At 39.6% G+C, this 20,103-nt stretch overlaps 2 protein-coding genes across 4 annotated transcripts in view; one reads left to right on the plus strand and one right to left on the minus strand.

Moving 5' to 3' along the window:
* The window catches only part of IFT80 (intraflagellar transport 80), a 72,828-nt gene that overhangs the window by 34,028 nt on the left and 18,697 nt on the right, over window positions 1-20,103 (plus strand). For both annotated transcript variants that reach the window (XM_081190174.1, XM_081190175.1), the window contains exon 9: window positions 18,136-18,315. In XM_081190174.1, coding sequence (XP_081046300.1) covers window positions 18,136-18,315 — 180 coding nt within the window. The remainder of the gene's footprint in view (window positions 1-18,135; window positions 18,316-20,103) is intronic.
* The window catches only part of LOC308585105 (putative membrane protein C3orf80 homolog), a 52,829-nt gene continuing 34,206 nt past the window's right edge, over window positions 1,481-20,103 (minus strand). For both annotated transcript variants that reach the window (XM_081190683.1, XM_081190682.1), the window contains one exon: window positions 1,481-1,867. In XM_081190683.1, coding sequence (XP_081046809.1) covers window positions 1,862-1,867 — 6 coding nt within the window. In that variant the 3' untranslated portion in view covers window positions 1,481-1,861. The remainder of the gene's footprint in view (window positions 1,868-20,103) is intronic.

Raw genomic sequence — 20,103 nt, forward strand, 5'->3', positions numbered from 1 at the left:
ACTCACTTGTCCTTTAATACTTCCTTCCTCTCCTGCTTCCTCTCAGTCTTTGTCTCCTACTTCTCTGTTCTGCATACACTATTCATGGCGAGGATTCACAGCCACAAAAGAAAGACAATATAGGTGCTTTACATCTCAATTATGAACATTATTACCAGACAATAAATCACGTTGCACTAGTATTTTACAGTCCAGAAGTTGACTTTCATTTCACAACAGCTTGTGACTTCTAGTCCTTCCTCAAACAACTGTTATCATATTGGCACCTGTTGCACAGCTGTAATATTTCGAGTGGTGCCTTAATTTTCCTTGACAAAGCAGTGTGCCCCCACCTATTACCTAGCCTGACTCAGATTATGAATATTGGAATCCATGATTCATCAATCACTTAGAAATAATAATGACAATTGTAGAATAAGATGAAGAGCTTAGGGTAGGAGACTCTCAGTGTCTCTTTTCCTAACCTACTTCATAAGATTCGTGTGAGATAAGAGGGGGAATCCATATATACCACATTGAGCTCCTTGAAGGAAGGGTGGGAGGTATACTTGTAACACATACATTGTTGATAATGCAATAGATAATTGAAGAATATGTTTGAAAGTAACACTAGCCCAGTTAGAACATGATGCTAAACCATGGTTCACACAACATCAGTGACAAGGAATGAACATGAGCAAAGCTTTAAAATAAATCATTCCCAGAGATGTGAAGGCCTGGAAAGAAACTGGAAAAATCAACCCACCCAATTGAAAGAATAGGAAAATGGGGGGAGTTTGGGTACCCCCCCCCATTTTTCCTGCTTTTTCCTGGGCTTTCACATCTCTAATCCTCTCCTCCCATGCAGCTGTGAGAAGGACTTTGCCAGTGTTTAGTTTCATGTTCCCCTAATCTTGACTTGTTGCATAGGAACCAGGGATCATGGTTTATTTCAAACTAGTCAGTTTCAAAATAAGCAAACTTCAAACCATGAGTTATGAAGCTGGCTTGTTTAACTAACCAGAGTTTCTGATAAACCACAATCTCTGGTTTATATGCAACAACAAGTCAAGATTAGGGGAAAGTGAAGCTAAATGCTGGCAAAATCCTTCTCCAGTCTGTGCAGGAGGTGGAGAAGGTAGGGGGAGTGTGTGAGCCCAAGGCTTTGTTTGGGCTCATTCCAGCTCATGCAGGTAGTGCTAAATAGTGGTTTAGTGGTATGTGAGAACATGGCAAATGAGTCTGAAACTTTTCCCCAAAATCTGTCATAACAAAGCCATAATCTGAATAACTTCTCTATATGCATTGTTCGCATTCGTAGGCTTACTAATTTCAGACTGCATATTCATATTTACTTGGGAGTGAGCCATATTGAAAATAGCAGCATTTACTTCTAGTAGAGCTTAATAGGATTTCAAATTACTAAATTTTTAAATTGTAAATTATTTGCAACTCAAGTTGTGGCCTGCTGAATTCAGTTACACTTCTTAGAATTCACTCCACGCATCAGCATTGGTGGCCACATGCTTGAGGTGGTGGACTATTCTGTCTACCTGGGCTCCACCATAACCAGCATACTTTCCATTGACACTGAGCTGGTGTAGGTAAGGCAGCTATAGCAATAACTCTCTCCAAAAGGGTATGGGATAATGTTATACCTGCCAGGAATGACATCTAAATCCATATGTGCTGTGTCCGGAAGATTTTGGGCATCACGTGGCAGGGCAGAGTTTTTTTTTAAAAAAAGTACTCTATCATACCCACATTCCCAATATGTTGGAACTTTTGTCTCAGCGACATCTACGTTGGCTTAGTCATGTCCACAGAATGGAAGATGGCAGGATCCGCAAGGATGTGCTCTACAGGGAGCTGGCTTCAGGCATCAGACCTGTTGGCAAACCAACTCTGCATTACAAAGATGTCTGCAAACGTGGCATGAAGACTCCTGCTGTGCGGGAGCCCCTTGCAGACGACCTCAGTGCTTGGAGACAGTCAGGTTGTGTATTCACAACAGTGACCAGAGGAGGAATGACCACTGGGAGGGAGCGCAGAGAGAAGAAACACCATGGTGCATCTGTAACAGCGAAACCAGTTGCCTTCATCTGCCCCAGCTGCAACAATCCCATATTGGTCTCTACAGCCACAACAGGCGCTGTAACTCCAACAGTTTGACCTCAGTGGCACACTCTTTTGTAGTCTTTTGAGACTGATGAATAACAACAACTGGATTAGCTTGGAAGGGGCAGAGGCTGGTCGTTGCAGCTGTGCTACCAGTTGGAGCATGGGCATGTGGTAGAGGGTGCTTGGAGGAGGGCATTTGGAAATAGCAGCACTGGTGGACCCTGTTGGAGTTTATGGGTGCTGGCAAATGTTTCATAATGTCGGGTGTTGATTCTGGATTGAAAGGAAGCTGAATCTGGTCCACTTGAAGGATTTCAAAATCCATTGTTGGTCATTGCCTTCATACAGATCCACCAAAATAGTTCAAAACAATAAGCAAGCTTTCAGGTTCCCAGAGCTGTTCATTAATCAATTAGGCTGCATATTCAGCTTTCCTCCACTCCGCTCCCATTTTGCTACCTTAATGGTGAAACCCCAAGTTCTGCATTTAGTCATAGCCTTCAGATAGACTCTGAGGAGGAGACTGCAGACTAAGTAAAAGCATCACTTGTTGCAAACCCTGATGTTAGTTACTCCCAAACATTTTTCAGCCACTGTGTCATACATTCAAGCTATTAATGGAAAAAATCCCCTACTCCACTCTTTCAACAATTATAGGCAAAGTGAGAATTCAAATCCATGGTATTGTTTATGAGTCTGGCATCGGTATGAATTATTTTTGATTTATAAACAAAAAATATATAGGTGGTGTATTTGTTTCGAAGCATAAGAAGAATGAGAGAAGAAACACAAACTTTACAGAGACTTTATCATTTGTAAGTTCATCTATTACAGAACACACAACATAAAATATTGAAGTTAAGTCTGTTTACAGAAAAATACTTTAAAATGGGACTTTCTTCCTACAGAGGAATGGGGAGGGGATTAACAGTAGCTAAAGCCAGATACTATCTATTCCTTTACAGCTGGCAGGAATAATTTATGAGGCTTGCCTCCTTCGTTTTTGCTGCTTCATGCAATTTTTTCCCTTGACTTAAATATAAATAGCTCCTAAAGAATTAGCCATGCTGGTGCTGAGAGAGAAGAGAGAATGAGTCACATAACCAGTGTGATAGTGTTTGAAGAGAACCAGACCTGGCTTTCTGGTCAACACAGACATTTTTATTGTGTCTGATGTAATGGAGCTGAATCAGCGAATTGCTCCCTCGAGAGCCATCAGGAGATATACATATCATTAACCCTTCTACAGCATATGCAACTAGTTACAAAGCATAATTTAATTAAATACGCTAACAAATACTCTTTTGCTTCCATCTCTTTTTTGCTTTTCATCTGTTCCTTTATATGTGTGTGTGTGCGCGCGTGTGCCACTTTTACAGTAGTATTGCTTAGAAACAGACTTCGGTTAAAATGTCATGCAATTTCATGAAAAGCAACAACACCCAGTATTAGAATTAACTTTGGTAGGTGCTCTTAACATTTGTGCCAGGCATAGATTATGTTCAAAGCCGAACACACTTCTACATATAATACAAAAAACAGTTGCATTTTCTTTGTCCCTGATTTTTAAAATGCTAAGTGTCTGAAGAAACGACCAGTGCCTGACGCCTGTGACTATTCATACATACCTTGTGGGTGACTTCCTGTGGGTTTGTATGCCTGCTTTGACACTGTTGGTCATGTTGCATTACTCTTACACAGAAATAGAAATCAGGAAGGACTGAGGCCTTCTAATATTCCCCCACCCCCGCAGTTACAGAAAATGAATCACAAGAGAGGACCCCTTTCTCAGTGCCCCAGAGAATGAAAGAAACATTTATATAAAGCATAAAGAACATTATAAGCCACAGTCAGTACGAGTGCACACACACATATACATGATTTTTGTTGTTAGAATCATTTAGTCAATCTGGGCCTTCATATAAAGGAATGTTACTTTTCTGCTTTCTTTACCAGAGGTTAATTGAGCCCCATTAGACAATTGTTAGTGCCATTTTTATTATAGTTCTGAATTCTTTTGCAGATTTTAAGGGATTTTTTTTAACCTGTGCACTACTGTACAAAAATAAAACTCTACTACAGTTGTTTAGTTTAGTCTAAGTCTTGGAACACCACCTGTATTTTTTAGACTTGCGGGCAACATATTTTCCTACTGAATATCTTGTTATATTGTGAATGCCTCTGCATACTAACTTTTAATTATATTATTGATCTCTATGCAGTAGGACATCACCCATATGTCTCATCATTCTAATGCATGAGCACAGCTTTCTAAAATCAGTAGTCATTATAGTAGCTGTGCCCTTTCTTGAAGATGTGGTTGAGGTGGAGCGGTGGTCAGAAAATATTTTTACCTTCAGAGGGATTTTTGGTAGTAGAGACTGTACCACCATTTCCTTGACTGTGAAGGTAATGAAACTTTGGCACAATAATGGGATGGAATTTAAACCTGTATCTTGCCCTGGCCTCAGGGATCTAGAGGAAGAGTTTACACTCTGTGTTGTTTCCTGGTCACATTTCAGAACAGATTGATGGGAATGGGTTTTTATAAAACTTGACAACATTATATAAATCTGAAACAAGAATTGTGTAAAAAGCATTATTTTCAAGTTTCTATAATCTCCTTACTGTTTTCTTTGCCCTCCTGTAAATGAAGGTAGGTAGTAATGATATTAAAGAGAACCAGTAGACAAAGACTACAATGGCATTTTGTTTCTTCACTTCAGAATGTGTTGAGATATTTTCTAGATGATTTAAACTGCATGGTGAAGGGTTTTTAGTGTTAAGTTGTGGACGAACATAGCAGATGACACAGCGATTTCTCCAGAGCAGCTCTTTATTTGTAAGCTGGACAGAACTGAACAGCAAACAGCTCAGCCGGCCTGCTTTTATAGGCAGCCGGCTGTCAACATTGTAGCAACAACAACCCAGGGTTTCCCGCCTAAAATGACTGACGTGGACCTGAGTGAAAACTATCTACAGTATCCCCCTGCTGGCCCAGGGTGAGAACTTCAGTACGTAACAGTTAAACTCTGTAAAGTGCATGAAAGCCATTTTATTTTCAGTCACATTTGGTTACTTACTTTTACTGCCACTTCTCTCATCATAACAAAGCAGTTAAAAGGACTACTTCTTAAGATTGTTGTACTGTGGCATTGGACTAGAATATAAAATACGTATGATACGTATTTGTTCTTCATACCTGCATGATACTTTGTTCTCAGAAAAAAAAGCAGTCTTAAGATTTCCTTTATAATATAGAATCATAGATCTGGAAGAGACCCTGAGGATCATCTAGTCCAACCCCCTGCAGTGCAGGAATCTGCAGCTGTCCCATACAGGGATTGAACCTGCAACTTTGGTGCCACTAGCACCATGCTCTAACCAATTGAGGTATCCAGGAGGGAAGTCTGTACTACTCTTTGCAGTACCTTCCTCCCGAAGGCTGCATCTGCAAATATGTATTTGTATTCTGTATTTGTAATATGTGTTTGTCAGCAAATATTTGTAGATATATTTTTAAAGTTTTCTATTGAGATTAAACTCCATGATCAGTATCAATTCGAAATGAAAAAAGCACCATGAATTATTTTATCTCATAATTAAAACTGTTGTTTTTGATTCTGTAAAAAAAAATATGTAATTGATAGGCTACTCTTTCAAAAGTAGCTACTATGCATGGAATAAATGCATTACTGCATTGAAGATTATATTTCCATTCCATAACTGTAGACCTAGCAAATTTGTTTCCTTTAATGCTGTTCAGGGATTGCATCCCAGTTTTCCCTAGTATGACCTATATATTTGAATGTATTTAATTTTACCAAATTCAGATAGACTTCCGGGGGCGGCGCGAAACTGCAATGGCGGTCCTCTTCGTTCTCTGAAGAGGGGCTCCGCGGAAAAGGGTCGTTCGCTGCGGCATAGCGACGACCCATCAAGATAAACCACGGGTAGAGTGAGCCCGTGGCCGTGGGACTCGGCGGGCACCAGAAGCTGCTCTGAAAACACAGAAGGGACCCCGTAAGGAGACCCGGAGTGAAGGAGGGGTAGCGGTGCTGTGAGTTCATCGCTCTTTCCGCGGAAGTGAAGCCGCGCGGCTGTTGCAGATGAGCGCTGATCCTTCTTCCTAAAATCAACACCAAACTGCAAGTAACATACCCGTGAGTAAAGGGGTTTAAAATTTGGCAAAGAATTTCGTAAATTCGGCTGAAAGCGGGAGACGAGAAAAGGGAAGTCCGTCTTCCGACATTGCTGACAAGATCAAAGCAAAGCTTTAAAAAGCGGAAAGCGCTTGAAACGGGACTGTGGGAAGCTTTAACTTCTTCGTGCTATTAGATCTGCTTGTTTTTTTTAAACTGAAGGTGGAAATGGACATTGACTAAAAGAAGTAGTAAATGGGGACTTTCCTCCTGTCTTTTTTCTTCTTTGGGCTGTATTTTTAAGGAGCCAGATCGTCGGGCTGCCAGAGAGGGAGACTGTGTCAAACTGCGGAAACAGTTGTAAAAACTTTGCTGGAACGTAACTGTTACATTTGAGCAGAAAAGATTGGATGGGATACTGTTGCAAGCACCTCTTGTGAAACTTTGTTGAACTATAAAAGGTGCTTTGGGAAACTTTGAGTTTCTGAAGGGACTGTTGGACTATTGGATTTACTGTCTTGAAATAAATTGGAACTTTAATGGCGGATTACTTCCTTCTTTGTCTTTGAAGCCTGGTGGCACTCCCCCTACAGGGCTTTCGGATTATAAAATCCTGGGAACTGACTTTTGTTTTGAATTCCACTTCACTGGTTGTTTACTTCTGAATTTGTCTCTCCCATGGAACAACAGACAATCTGACCTTGAACACTGACAGATGTGTAATGAGTGGTGCAGGGAGAACAAGAGCATCCAAAGTTAAGGAATCTAAAGAGGCTAAGGAAAAAGAAAAAGAAAGAAAACCAACACAATTTGTACAAACAACACTGACCCAAGGACGCCGATCGTCGGTTCCAGCTGTACTGGTGTCTCAGAGGGAAGGGGAAATAACCGAGAAGTCCACTGAAGAAGATATGGCAGCAGGTGGGTCAGATACATTATTAAAACAAATATTGGAGCAACTATCAAGTTTAAACCAGAAAGTGGACGACCAGTCTTTGAAAATAGATAAAGCGACCTCTTCGATTCAAAAATTGACTGAACAAGTTTCCCAGCACACGCAAGCTATAGAGAATTTGCAAGGAGCAACAGCGGAAAACCGGGAATTAGCTGGAGAAGCAATTCAGAAAGTGGGAGCTTTACAAAAAGAAGTTGAAGAAATTAAAGGAGAAGTCAAGCCCCTGCACAAACAGGTGGGTGAACAACAAACTTATCTGTCAATGGTGGAACTGAAAAATCGCGAGAGCAACATCAAATTGAGAGGCATCCCGGAACTCGAGCAAGGTGACCTGATTGGATACTTGACGCAGGAATTCACGAAGTTCTGGGGTTTAAAGGAGGATACAGATTTCAGGATTGTCTCGGCATATAGACTGGGAAGATTGGTAAGGAAAGACAGATCCAGGGACTGCTTGATAATTTTAAGATCAAAGGAAGAGAGAGATAAGATCCTAGGTCTTCACTTTAAAAAAGCAATTGAAATTCAAGATAAAAGGGTGGAAATTTACAGAGATATTCCGAGACAGTTGTTGGACCTCAGAGCCACCTATACAGAACTAGCAAAATTGCTGAGACACAACGCAATTCCCTATAGGTGGGAGTTTCCACAAGGATTATCCTTCACCTACAAAGAAAGGAAGGTCAAAATTAGAACACCTGAAGATAACCAAAAGTTCCTTCACGACCACGGAGAAGATCTCCAAAAAGGAACAGATTGGCTTCCAACCCTACCAACACCAATACTGCCTGGAGGCGGGCCAACGCCTGCACCCTCGGGATCTGAGCAAAAGGAAGGCACCTCACCCTAAGAACATTTTAATTAGAACAGGATGTCTCTGCAGCTACTTAGTTGGAATATAAATGGCGGGAATTCTCCGGAAAAAAGAAGGAGGATATTTCATATCCTAAAAAAAGAACAATTGGATGTAATATGCCTCCAAGAAACACATGTGACTAGGCTCCACAGGAAAGTATTAATCAATAAAAGACTTGGCCAAGAATTTATCTCATCTGACAAAGTTAAAAAAAGAGGCGTTGTAATTTATGCAAAGGAGAACCTGTCACCAAAATTTCTATTTAAAGATGATCATGGAAGAATTCTCGCAATTGAAATTCAAACACAAGGAGAGAAGATTTTGATATTAGGAATTTATGCGCCAAATGATGGAAAATCAGAATTCTATAAGAAGCTGCATGAGACAATGATGGACTATCTGGATTATTCTAACATTATTGTGATGGGAGATATGAATGGGGTGGTGTCAACAAATATGGACAAATCCCAAAATCAAAACTTAACAACAGACGGCAGACTTCCTAAAACCTTTTTTGAAATGACAGACAATATGGACTTGATTGACATTTGGAGGACAAGGAACCCCTTGGGTAAAGAAGGAACCTTCTTTTCTGAGGCCCACCTGTCATGGACACGAATCGACCAAATTTGGATATCTAGAGGGATGGCACCGAAAACAAGAAAAGTGGAAATCTGCCCAAAAACCTGCTCCGACCATAACGCCTTGAAAATGGAATTGAGACTTATCCCAACCGGATCCTTCAGATGGAGAATGAATGACACCTTGTTGAGAGATCAAGAGATTGTTAAGAAGGCCCAAAAAACCCTAAAGGACTATTTTGAAATAAATTTGAACACTACGGTGGAGAAAAGAATAATCTGGGACGCAAGTAAAGCTGTAATGAGAGGGTTTCTGATACAACAGAATACAATAAAGAGAAAATTTTGGAATGGAAAAAAGGAAAAAATTCTAGAGAAAATAAGTGAAGGAGAGAAAAAGCTGAGAACCAAACCAAAGTCAAAAGAGGTGCTAAGAGAGATCAAATTCCATCAAGCACAATATTCGAAATTGATCAATCAAGAGATTGAATGGAAAATTAAACAAATGAAGCAGAGATCGTTTGAATCAGCAAACAAATGTGGAAAGTTGCTAGCTTGGCAGTTGAAAAAAAGACAAAAGTTAAACACGGTTACAAATTTGGAGATCCAAGGAAAAATAGTTCAGAAACCAGAAGAAATAAGAAAGTGCTTCCACAGATACTTCAAAGAGCTTTATGCACAGGGGCCTCAGAAAGAATCGGAAATAGACCAATTTTTGAGGACAAATGGACTATCTAAAATAAGTCAAGACAAAAGATCAATTCTCAACAGCAAAATAACTCAACAGGAAATTGAAGGTGCCATTCAAAATATGCAACTTGGCAAATCTCCAGGCCCGGATGGACTCACCTCCAAATATTATAAGACTTTGAGGGACTTCTTGATACAACCGTTGTTGGAGGTCTGTAACCAGATTATGGAGGGGAGGAGGGCACCGGAAACGTGGAAAGAAGCATTTATCACATTGATACCCAAATCAGAAAGGGAAAAGACTCAGCTTAAGAATTACCGTCCCATCTCACTCCTGAATGTGGATTACAAAATATTTGCAGACATTTTAGCGAATAGACTTAAAAATGTGTTAAATGAAGTAATCCATAAGGACCAAGCAGGCTTTCTCCCTGGTAGACACATGTCTGACAACACTAGGAACATTATTGATATATTGGAGCTGTTGCGAATTAGAAACACAAGGGCAGCCTTAATCTTCATTGATGCGGAGAAAGCATTTGACAACATTTCTTGGATGTTTATGAAGAAAAACTTGAAAGGGATGGGAGTGGGACGGGGGTTTGAAAATGGACTAGAAGCAATTTATTCAGAGCAAAAAGCCAAGCTGATAGTGAACAATGTGGTATCGGAGGAACTCCAAATTGAAAAAGGGACACGACAGGGGTGCCCTCTATCCCCTCTGTTATTTATTTCTGTTCTGGAGGTATTGCTGAATATGATCAGGGAGGACCAGTTGGTGCAGGGTATAGTGGTCGGAGCGAAACAATACAAACTGAAAGCTTTCGCAGATGACTTAGTCTTGACAGTACAGGAGCCAGAATCTAGTACAAAAAGAGTTCTGGAACTTATCTTGGAGTTTGGTCGGGTGGCGGGATTTAAGCTAAACAAACAAAAAACAAAGGTTTTGGTCAAAAATCTGACACCTACAGAGATAGAGGGGTACCAGAAAGAGACAGAGCTAAGTGTGGTTAAAAAAGTGAAATACCTGGGGGTATCCTTGTCCACTAAAAATTTAAACCTTTTCAAAGATAATTATGAAAAATGTTGGTTGGAAATTAAAAAAGACTTGGATATTTGGTCAAGATTGAAACTTACCTTGTCAGGCCGAATTGCAGCTATAAAGATGTGTGTTTTGCCAAAAATGTTATTCTTGTTTCAAACCCTTCAGGTCGTGGACAGAATGGAATGTTTTGGAAAATGGCAGAAGGATATCTCTAAGTTTGTCTGGCAGGGCAAAAAGCCCCGAATAAAATTTAAAATATTAACTGACTCAAAAGAAAGAGGGGGGTTTGCCCTGCCGGACTTAAGGTTGTACTACGAAGCTGCAGCCTTCTGCTGGTTGAAGGATTGGTTTCTGTTGGAAAACACCGATGTCCTAGATCTGGAAGGGTTTGATAATGTGTATGGTTGGCATGCATACCTGTGGTATGACAAGGCGAAGGTTCACAAACTGTTTAAAAACCATATTGTCAGAAAATCAATTTTTGCCGTCTGGATGAAGTACAAGGACTTATTAGAAAGTAAGACCCCGAGGTGGTTATCACCAGTGGAAGCCAAGGTTTCTAAAAAAAGGCCCAATATGGAGGCCTACTGGCCAAAATATTGGGAATTGATTGAAAGAGTTGGAGATAATTGGAAGCTCCAAAGCCAGGACAAACTAAAAAGTAAGGTGCGAGATTGGTTACATTATGCTCAAATTCAAGAGGTATTTAAAATGGATAAAAAAGTGGGTTTTCAGTTGGAGAAATCGAAACTGGAGACGGAGTTACTAGAACCAAAGACTAAGGTACTTTCGAGGATGTATGACTTGCTGCTTAAATGGAATACACAGGATGAGACAGTCAAATCTGCTATGATAAAATGGGCACAGGATGTAGGACACAACATTATGTCTGAGGACTGGGAAAGGTTATGGAACACCGGTATGAAATTCACGGCATGTAGTGCCTTGAAAGAGAACATTATGAAAATGGTATACCGGTGGTACATGACCCCAGTCAAGTTGGCTAAAGTATATCATCTTTCTGATAATAAGTGTTGGAAATGCAAAGAGGCAGAAGGGACATTCTTTCACCTCTGGTGGACCTGCCCGAAAGTAAAGGCCTTTTGGGAAATGATACATAATGAGTTGAAAAAGGTATTTAAATATACCTTTTCTAAGAAACCAGAGGCCTTTCTACTGGGCATGGTGGACCGGAAGGTGCCAAAGAAGGATAGAACCTTGTTTATGTATGCAACCACAGCAGCAAGGATCCTTATTGCAAAGTTCTGGAAGACACCAGATTTACCCACACTGGAGGACTGGCAGACGCAGCTGATGGACTACATGGAGTTGGCAGAAATGACTGGCAGAATCCGAGATCTGAGCGAAGAAACAATGGAGGAAGACTGGAAAAAATTTAAGGACTATTTGCAAAAATACTATAAGTTGTTTGAATGTTAAGACTGTGCACGATTAAGAAACGTCACGCTTCTGCAATTTATCTAAGTAAATGGTAAAGTAAGTAATGATGAAATAACGAGACAAATTAGAAACAAAATATTATGTTTATTAAAAATCTTGAAAACAAATTATAAATTTTCGAAATTGGTAACATAATAAATTCAAAAGTATTATAAGATGTGAAACAAGATAATAAATTGCTGAACTGGTTAGAATAATGAAAGCAATGTTGAGAGGATGTGAGGAGGTCCAAAAGAAAGTGAATTTGATGATATTTAACTTTTGTCTTCTTTTTTCTACTTTTCTTCATATATAAAAAAAAAAATGTTTCTTGTATGTTGCTATGTAAATTAATCTGTTAACCTATGGAAAGAAACGCAATAAAAAATTTTATTAAAAAAAAATTTTTTTTACCAAATTCAGTTCTTTAAATAAATTACACTGGAATGTCATGGTTTCCCTTGTGGCCTCCCATTGATTTCCTTGGAATATACTGGAAATGATTGAGTAGAATTCTACTAAAATTTGACAGTGCACTGTAACCAGAATTTAAAAATAGGTTTTTGGCAGCAATTCTTTTCCAGAACAGCACATTTTGATATGATACAATTCACTAGATGAGATAATGATCCAAATATTTGAAAGTAGGTTATTCATTTAATCCATATCTTAGATTAGTAAAGAGCCAAATCATTGACTAAATTCCAAGATTAAGAATGAGAGGAGGACTGAAATTATTTTAAAAGGTAGCAGTGGTTTCAGTTCTTAATCACCGTTGTAGTACAGTGGTACCTCGGGTTACAGACGCTTCAGGTTACAGACTATGCTAACTCAGAAATAGTACCTCAGGTTAAGAACTTTGCTTCAGGATGAGAACAGAAATTGCATGGTGGCGGCACGGTGGCAGCGGGAGGCCCCATTAGCTAATGTGGTACCTCAGGTTAAGAACAGTTTCAGGTTAAGAACGGACCTCCAGAATGAATTAAGTTCTTAACCCGAGGTACCACTGTACATTAGTTCCCTATTAGTCTATTAGCTTTGTATACAACAGTGACTATAAACCGTGGTTTCATGGGTAATACAAAACCTTTGTATTACAGCTGTTTCTGCCCAGAAGCAAATACTAAAGTTGATTTAATGTTAATTTTGTGCAGATGCACATGCAAGTAATGCTTATGGCACTGTGCTTCTGGTTTGTTAATTATATACACGAGCAAGCAACTTTGGAGAGTTTACACATCAAACAAATAGGGCTGGCCCAACTGAAGAAGCAAACTGGACCACCACTTTGGGATGCCAGTCTGAGGTATTCAAATGGCTTGGAGAGAGCAAAAGCTGCTGCATATGCTTTTGTAGGGGGCAAATAGGTGGCTTAGCAATTCATTGACTGGGTTGTTTCCTACATTCCAGGTATTTCTGCACCTTCCCCATCTATTTGGCTAAAGATGAGTGACTGTCAGGGTTTCAAAGAGCTTTCAATTCCCAATTATCAGCATATCATTGGTGCTTTAAAGAGTCCTGCATGGCACTTTGAAATTACAACAGTCAGCTGATTGTCAGGGCTTCAAAGCACTGCATCACATTATGTCTTTATGGTATCAGGTGATTGACAGATAGGCAGCCATGCTCACCTGTCAAATTTGGCTGGCAAGAGTTAGGGTAGATAAGGATCTGGCCCACCAGCCTGATCCAGTTCTTCACCCCTGATGTAAAAGTACAACCTTGTACAACCAAATGTGAGTGGTCAAACCAGACAATCTAACAGAGAAAGATGGGCCAAGCGAAGGGAAGCTGTGGCTGGGCTAACGAAGGAAAGCAGCTCAAAACATGGGATTGAAAAGGGGATAGCAGCAAAGAAAGGCAACAGTGGATAAAGAAAGAAGTTCAAGTTATAGCCATTTGGCGGAAACAAATAATCTAAGCAAAAACCACTGGAGGAAAAAGCAATACCAGTATGGAGCAAAGCCAGCTAGGAACACAAAGGATACTGGGTCTGGTACTTGCCTGTCCACTTGACTACAGGTTACATTTCTAGCCATGTATACATACATGTTCCCATCATCCAGTGAGCCTCTCGTTAGTGATGCAATTTCCACTGTATTTGTTTGTGGGAATAAAATATATTCTACATTTTATGTGTTTATGGAATACCTTTTTATGGATCCTTTTTTGCAGCCATAAGGTGGAACACACAGAAAAAAATGTGCAAAGCTTCTCAAATGTCACTGACGTTTGGCTGTAATAATATTCTACAGGTTACCCATTTTAAAATGTATTTATTTCCCCCCATATCTTTTAAATAACCTATTATAGAGCATTGTTTCCCATCAGTTACAGAGGCGCTGACAGCATCTTCTAATTACAAGAAATATGTATGCTGCTGCTTTTGGTTCTCACAAAACTTTTGAATCTCTAGAGAGAAACCCAAAGACCCAAACACAGATTTTTGTAGAAGTGTGTTTATACTTAATTTTAACACAGTCGTAATTTTATCGTTGGTGTTTTTATATGCTCCTGAGAAATCAAGTGTACACTTTAATGTTTTGCACATATCCCAAAACCAAACTTAGGTTGGTGAATTCATATATACTGATTTAGAACTCTTGTAATAAGATCTGATTTTTGGCTTCCTTTCCCTTGAAAATGAAGTGGGGCTTTTTAAACAGTCTAGGATGAAACAATCTTTCTTCAAGAGAAGTAAGAGTAACCTTGTGCCAGGCTTAATATCATGTTAAACTTTTCCATTTGACACATGTATCCAGATCTCTCAATATGTGCTATTTTTACTTTTAAAACTTTTACTCTGTATTGTTCTTCTGTTTAGGTTTGACTGTTCTGAGTTTCAGAAACTTGAATTTATTTTTCTTTTGTAGTGAAAACCAAATTTCTAAATAGGAAAGGTTGCCTTGGTGTCTTCAAAATCTTCAGTTTGAGCAGAGCTGTCTTATAGTCTTCAAAACACAGGTCTTGGAACTTGCTGCCTTATTATGCTACAATAAGTCCTAAAAGCTTATTTATGTTAATAATATGCATTGTACGGTATACAATGAATGCAGATGCGACATTCCCAATTTCTAAACTATGGTTAAACATTCAGGAGAATGCTTATTTTCATGACTTGACAACTAGTTAACCTGGTTCAGATGTAAAACGGAACTCTGGCTTAATACAAGCAACAACAACAAAGCTCCAAAGTAGTACATCAGGGGAGGGAGGGACTAGGGAGGAGATCCCAACCCAACACTAATTCCTGAGATGGTCCATACTGGACCATTAATTACAATTAGTGCTATCCAGGGTTCCCACTTCACCCATACTAAAACCATAAATTGAAGTCATTTTTAGGCATGGATATACAGGAGCCATTGATAGTTATAGCCACAGTTAACGTTACTGGAAATACAATTGTTTCCACAGGTAGACCTGCCAAGGTTCTGTGGCCTCACAGTTGCTTAATTATTAGATCAGGAACTCATACGTGACTCCCCTCCCTCAGGTGTGTCACCTTCTGCATCATATGCAGACTGAGAAAATCACAAATACATGAAGGCATACGTGGAGAATATTCAGGTCACCTTGTACTACTAAGGTATCTGCATTGCTCTGTCATCTTTTAGGTGAAATAGATTTTGTGAAGTTGTAACTTATTTCAAATGTTATTACTTTTTGCACTATGGCCTGGAAGTACATCTGCTTAGTATTTATATCAGATTCTTTGGTAGGACACTTTAATGAGCATTTGGCCCTCAGTATTATTTTCTTATAAGGGACGCGGGTGGCGCTGTGGGTTAAAGCCTCAGCGCCTAGGGCTTGCCGATCGAAAGGTCGGCGGTTCGAATCCCCGCGGCGGGGTGCGCTCCCGCTGCTCGGTCCCAGCGCCTGCCAACCTAGCAGTTCGAAAGCATCTTCGGGTGCAAGTAGATAAATAGGGACCGCTTACCAGCAGGAAGGTAAACGGCGTTCCGTGTGCTGCGCTGGCTCGCCAGATGCAGCTTTGTCACGCTGGCCACGTGACCCGGAAGTGTCTCCGGACAGCGCTGGCCCCCGGCCAATAGATGTGAGATGGGCGCACAAACCCCAGAGTCTGTCAAGACTGGCCCGTTCGGGCAGGGGTACCTTTACCTTTACCTTTATTATTTTCATGCATTGTATTGCATACCTTAGATCATTTTCATTAGAAAAGAATGTTAAGAGCTTCCTGCTTTCCCCTGATTGTTCAGGCCCATATTACAAAAACTGATTATTAAGCCTGAAATAGACACAAAATGAGATGCAAGAAAATATGCCACCATCATAATATCGTTGAAGATTTTTCCATCATTTACCATACTAATTCATTGCTCTGGAAAGCAACCACAAAGTCATTCTCATCTGAAGAAACCACTGTGAGGAAAGCATATCCTCAAAAACAGTGTCATTTTTCTGATTTAATTTCTACTGTATAACAATTTACAAGTGCTTTTGTAGCAATTTACAAGAGCCAATATGGTGTAGTGGTTAAGAGCGGTAGACTTGTAATCTGATGAACTGTGTTCGCGTCCCCGCTCCTCCACATGCAGCTGCTGGGTGACCTTGGGGTAGTCACACTTCTCTGAAGTCTCTCAGCCTCACTCACCTCACAGAGTGTTTGTTGTGGGGGAGGAAGGGAAAGGAGAATGTTAGCCACTTTGAGACTCCCTAGAGTAGTGATAAAGCAGGATATCAAATCCAAACTTTTCTTCTCTTCTTCTCTGCTTTTGACAGACCACAGCTTATTTAAATAATGTATATTGCAGTGTTAACTTTTGGTGGATGAATAGGTTTCAAGTCATGAGAAGTGCTCTTTCTGCATTAGTCAGACTTTTGTTGGAGCTCTTCGTCATAGCTCTGGGTGCTGTGCTTTCAAAAGGATGTAGACAAACTGGAATGGGTTCAGATGAGGTCAGTGAAGATGGTCAAGAGTATAGAAGACAAGTTCTATGACAAAAGGTTGAAGTACATTTAGCCTGGAGAAAAGAAGCCGTGGCAGGGTCGGGATGGCCATAATAGCATTATTCAAATACTTGAAGGGATATTACAGTAGAAGAAGCAGATACTTTATATCTGCTGCCTTGGAAGGCAGGACTACATCTAATGGTCTTTAGGTACAGGATAGTAGATTTGGATTGAACATTAGGAAAAACTTGTTAACATTAAAAGAAAGTTTAACAATGGAACCAGTTAACCACAAAGCAGTGAGGATGCTACCGTTGGACATTAGGGTAGATTGGCCTTGTTGTAATAATAATGGACACAACTGATTGCAAAGTACACCATGATATGGAACTGTTTAGCAAACACAATGGGCCTTGATAAGGCATAGTAGCAACAGGACAAACCAAAAGTTTACTGTATCATTCTTTTCTGTTCATAACACTGCTGCGTAATATATTAGAGTAAAAGGTAGTAATCACCCCAAACCCTAGTAAGCTTAATGGCTGAGCAAGGTTTTAAACCTGAATCTCCCTGACTCAAGTCCAACACTTTGCATACTATTCTGCATTTGTCTTCTAATGTAGCCAGAATATGACTTGAGGGGCAATTGTGTAGGTTGCATGGAAGCTCATGCCACAGTAAATCGATTGGTCCCTAAAATGTCTCATCATGTTATATCTCTTTGCTGCAAGACTTAATACAGCTGCTCCTTTGATGTTGGAAGGAGGAGCTTTCAACAACAACAACAAAGCAGCATCTACAGTAGATAAAGTGCTACTTTCTTTGCCCTTTGTTCAAATAAGATTTATGAAGTTTGAATCAACCTGTCCCATTTTGAGTCTGTATATGTGCTGTTTTAGTTGTTTTGTAGCATTCTCTAGATGGAGGCACCTGCAAGGGAACCACAAAGAGAGCTCTTCCCCTCTATACTTCCCCACCCACAGATACCTATTAAAACTGTTTCACAAAAATCGTCTGCTCCACATAACAAGTGTTCACTGTTGTTTAGCGATTTAGACTTTTATGTGAAATTATCCCAGAGATACCAACTTTTTTCCTTTTATTTTGCACTCAGTTCATCTAATAAAAAGCTGGAATAGCATTGCCTTACTGTTAGCTAATTAGGTTCATGCATTTGCTTCAGAAACCATTTAACATTTATTTAGTGTCCTCACTGTCCTGGATGCTGAACAGAAAACTAAGTAATCCTATCACTGTCCCAAAGACAAATAATTTAAGAGTGATAGACAAAGATGTTGTATGCGTACACATACACAGAGCATTATTACTGCATTGTTGTAATATATGCGTTGTGTACTGTAGAAGTAATTACAAGTGGAAGTATGCACTTTTCTTTTTTTTAAAATTTGCAGTGGTCCTATGCCTTAGAGAAACCAAACACCGGCAGCATATTTAATATTGCTTGGTCTACTGATGGCACGCAAATAGCGGGGGCTTGTGGAAATGGACATGTGATTTTTGCTCATGTTGTGGAACAGCACTGGGTGTGGAAAAACTTTGGAATAACACTAACTAAAAGAAGAACGATGGAGGTATGTGTTGGATGTTTCAAGCTTTGTGAGTGGCTCACAAATGTGGTGAGCACAAAATGTTGGCAGAAAATGACAGGTACTTTTTGAATATCCTTTTCAGTTGTAGATGAACTGAGTGAATGAGTGACATCCGTCTCTATGGCCAGCTAACTATCCCCAGGAGATCTGTTCATCAGTCTGCTGGATTGAGCAGCTTTCAGGATACTCCTGGTGATAATAGCATGTTGACCAATATGTTTACGAACTGAGGTCAATTCTCACAACCCAATTATCTTGATGTTAGGAAGGCTACTCTGGAGTAAATTGACTGTGGAGTATACCTCTGGTTACTGCAGTGGCTGGAAATTCAGAATTAAAAAACCCACATTTATGCTAGAAATTATTTTGCAGCTGGCAACAAAGTCACAGCTGCAGAAGCAATAGCATAATGGTCCATGCACAGGTAGCCTTGGTTTACTGGCTTTGGAAAAAAAAACCTGTACATGTACACAGCTGTGGTTTACCATTATAGCAGCTGCAGCATTGTTGGTTTTTTCTTTTTTTTACTATAGTGCAGGTTTTTCTGCTAAGAGCAGGGATAGCACTAAATGTGTCTGTTTTCTTTGATCACAACATCAGTACATTAGCCAAGCACTACCCCCCCAACCTAATAGTGCTTCTTGATGAAACTTTGCCCAGAATATTTCAGCCCCAGGTTAAAATAGTTTTCAGCTAGGTAAAACATCTACTATGACTTATTTTTACTACTAGTTGTCCAGCCTAGAGAAACCATAAGCTTTTCATACCTAAAATCTGATTGCTTACAGAATACTTTAAAGAGCCTTTTATTAGACCCAATTAAAGATTTTCAGGCAACTTTCTATTTTATGGTTACCTTATTATAACTGAAGCCTAAAAGAATTATGAATGTAGGTTCTTTTAAAAACACATGGTCCTAAATTTAAAATGTGAGTCTGAGTATCTGAAAGCAAATGTATTAATTTTTTACCTGCTAAATGTTCTGTCCTCGGTGACCAGACACTGACTCATAACATCCCACCCAGAGGACAGGGAGATAATATACAATTTCTGTTGTTACAAGTTTTCTCAATTACACATTCGGTATTAGAGTTCAGGCCAAGCTTTTCAGCCCTGGGTGCCCAGTGTTAGGCTCCCAAATCTATAATTAGGCACCTAAATATCTTTTGGCCTGAAGTGAAGTTGTCTTTGATGCTGAATATATAATTGGGAAAACTTGCAACAACAGAAATTCTATATTACCCATCTGTCCACTGGGTGGGATGTTATGAGTCAGTGTCTGGGAATATTGAAGACAAATTGGCAGGTAAAAATCATATTTTTGGTATTCATTCCTAGACAGCGAATCGTAATGAATGACTCTGTCTAGTAATCCCTGAAGCTTTAGTTATATTTAGCTTGTACAGCTTCGTGGGAAAGGTATACAAAGGAGTCTTCGCTACCAGTGTATGCAAATGACTTGCACATAATTTAAATTCTTGTTTTGGGGTTGTCTCAAGAAAAGTTTCCAGCCCAGCTTCTACCATGTTGTTTAGAAATAAGAATAAATGCACAATTAACATATCATTCTCAATCTTATATAAAAGCTTTAGTTCACTTTTGTTATAAGATTCTGGAAACCAGAACTGACTAGATCTCCACTGGTCCTGCCCTGGTTTACTGCTTATAAATAGTTAAGTGACATTAATTGTGAATTATCATTGCATTTCCATGTTCAGGATGGGAGGAGCTATTCCCTTTTAATAACTTTCACTTTCCAAATGTCAACTT

The sequence above is a fragment of the Podarcis bocagei genome, assembly GCF_964188305.1.
Source record: "Podarcis bocagei genome assembly, chromosome: 4".
Classification (NCBI taxonomy): domain Eukaryota; kingdom Metazoa; phylum Chordata; class Lepidosauria; order Squamata; family Lacertidae; genus Podarcis; species Podarcis bocagei.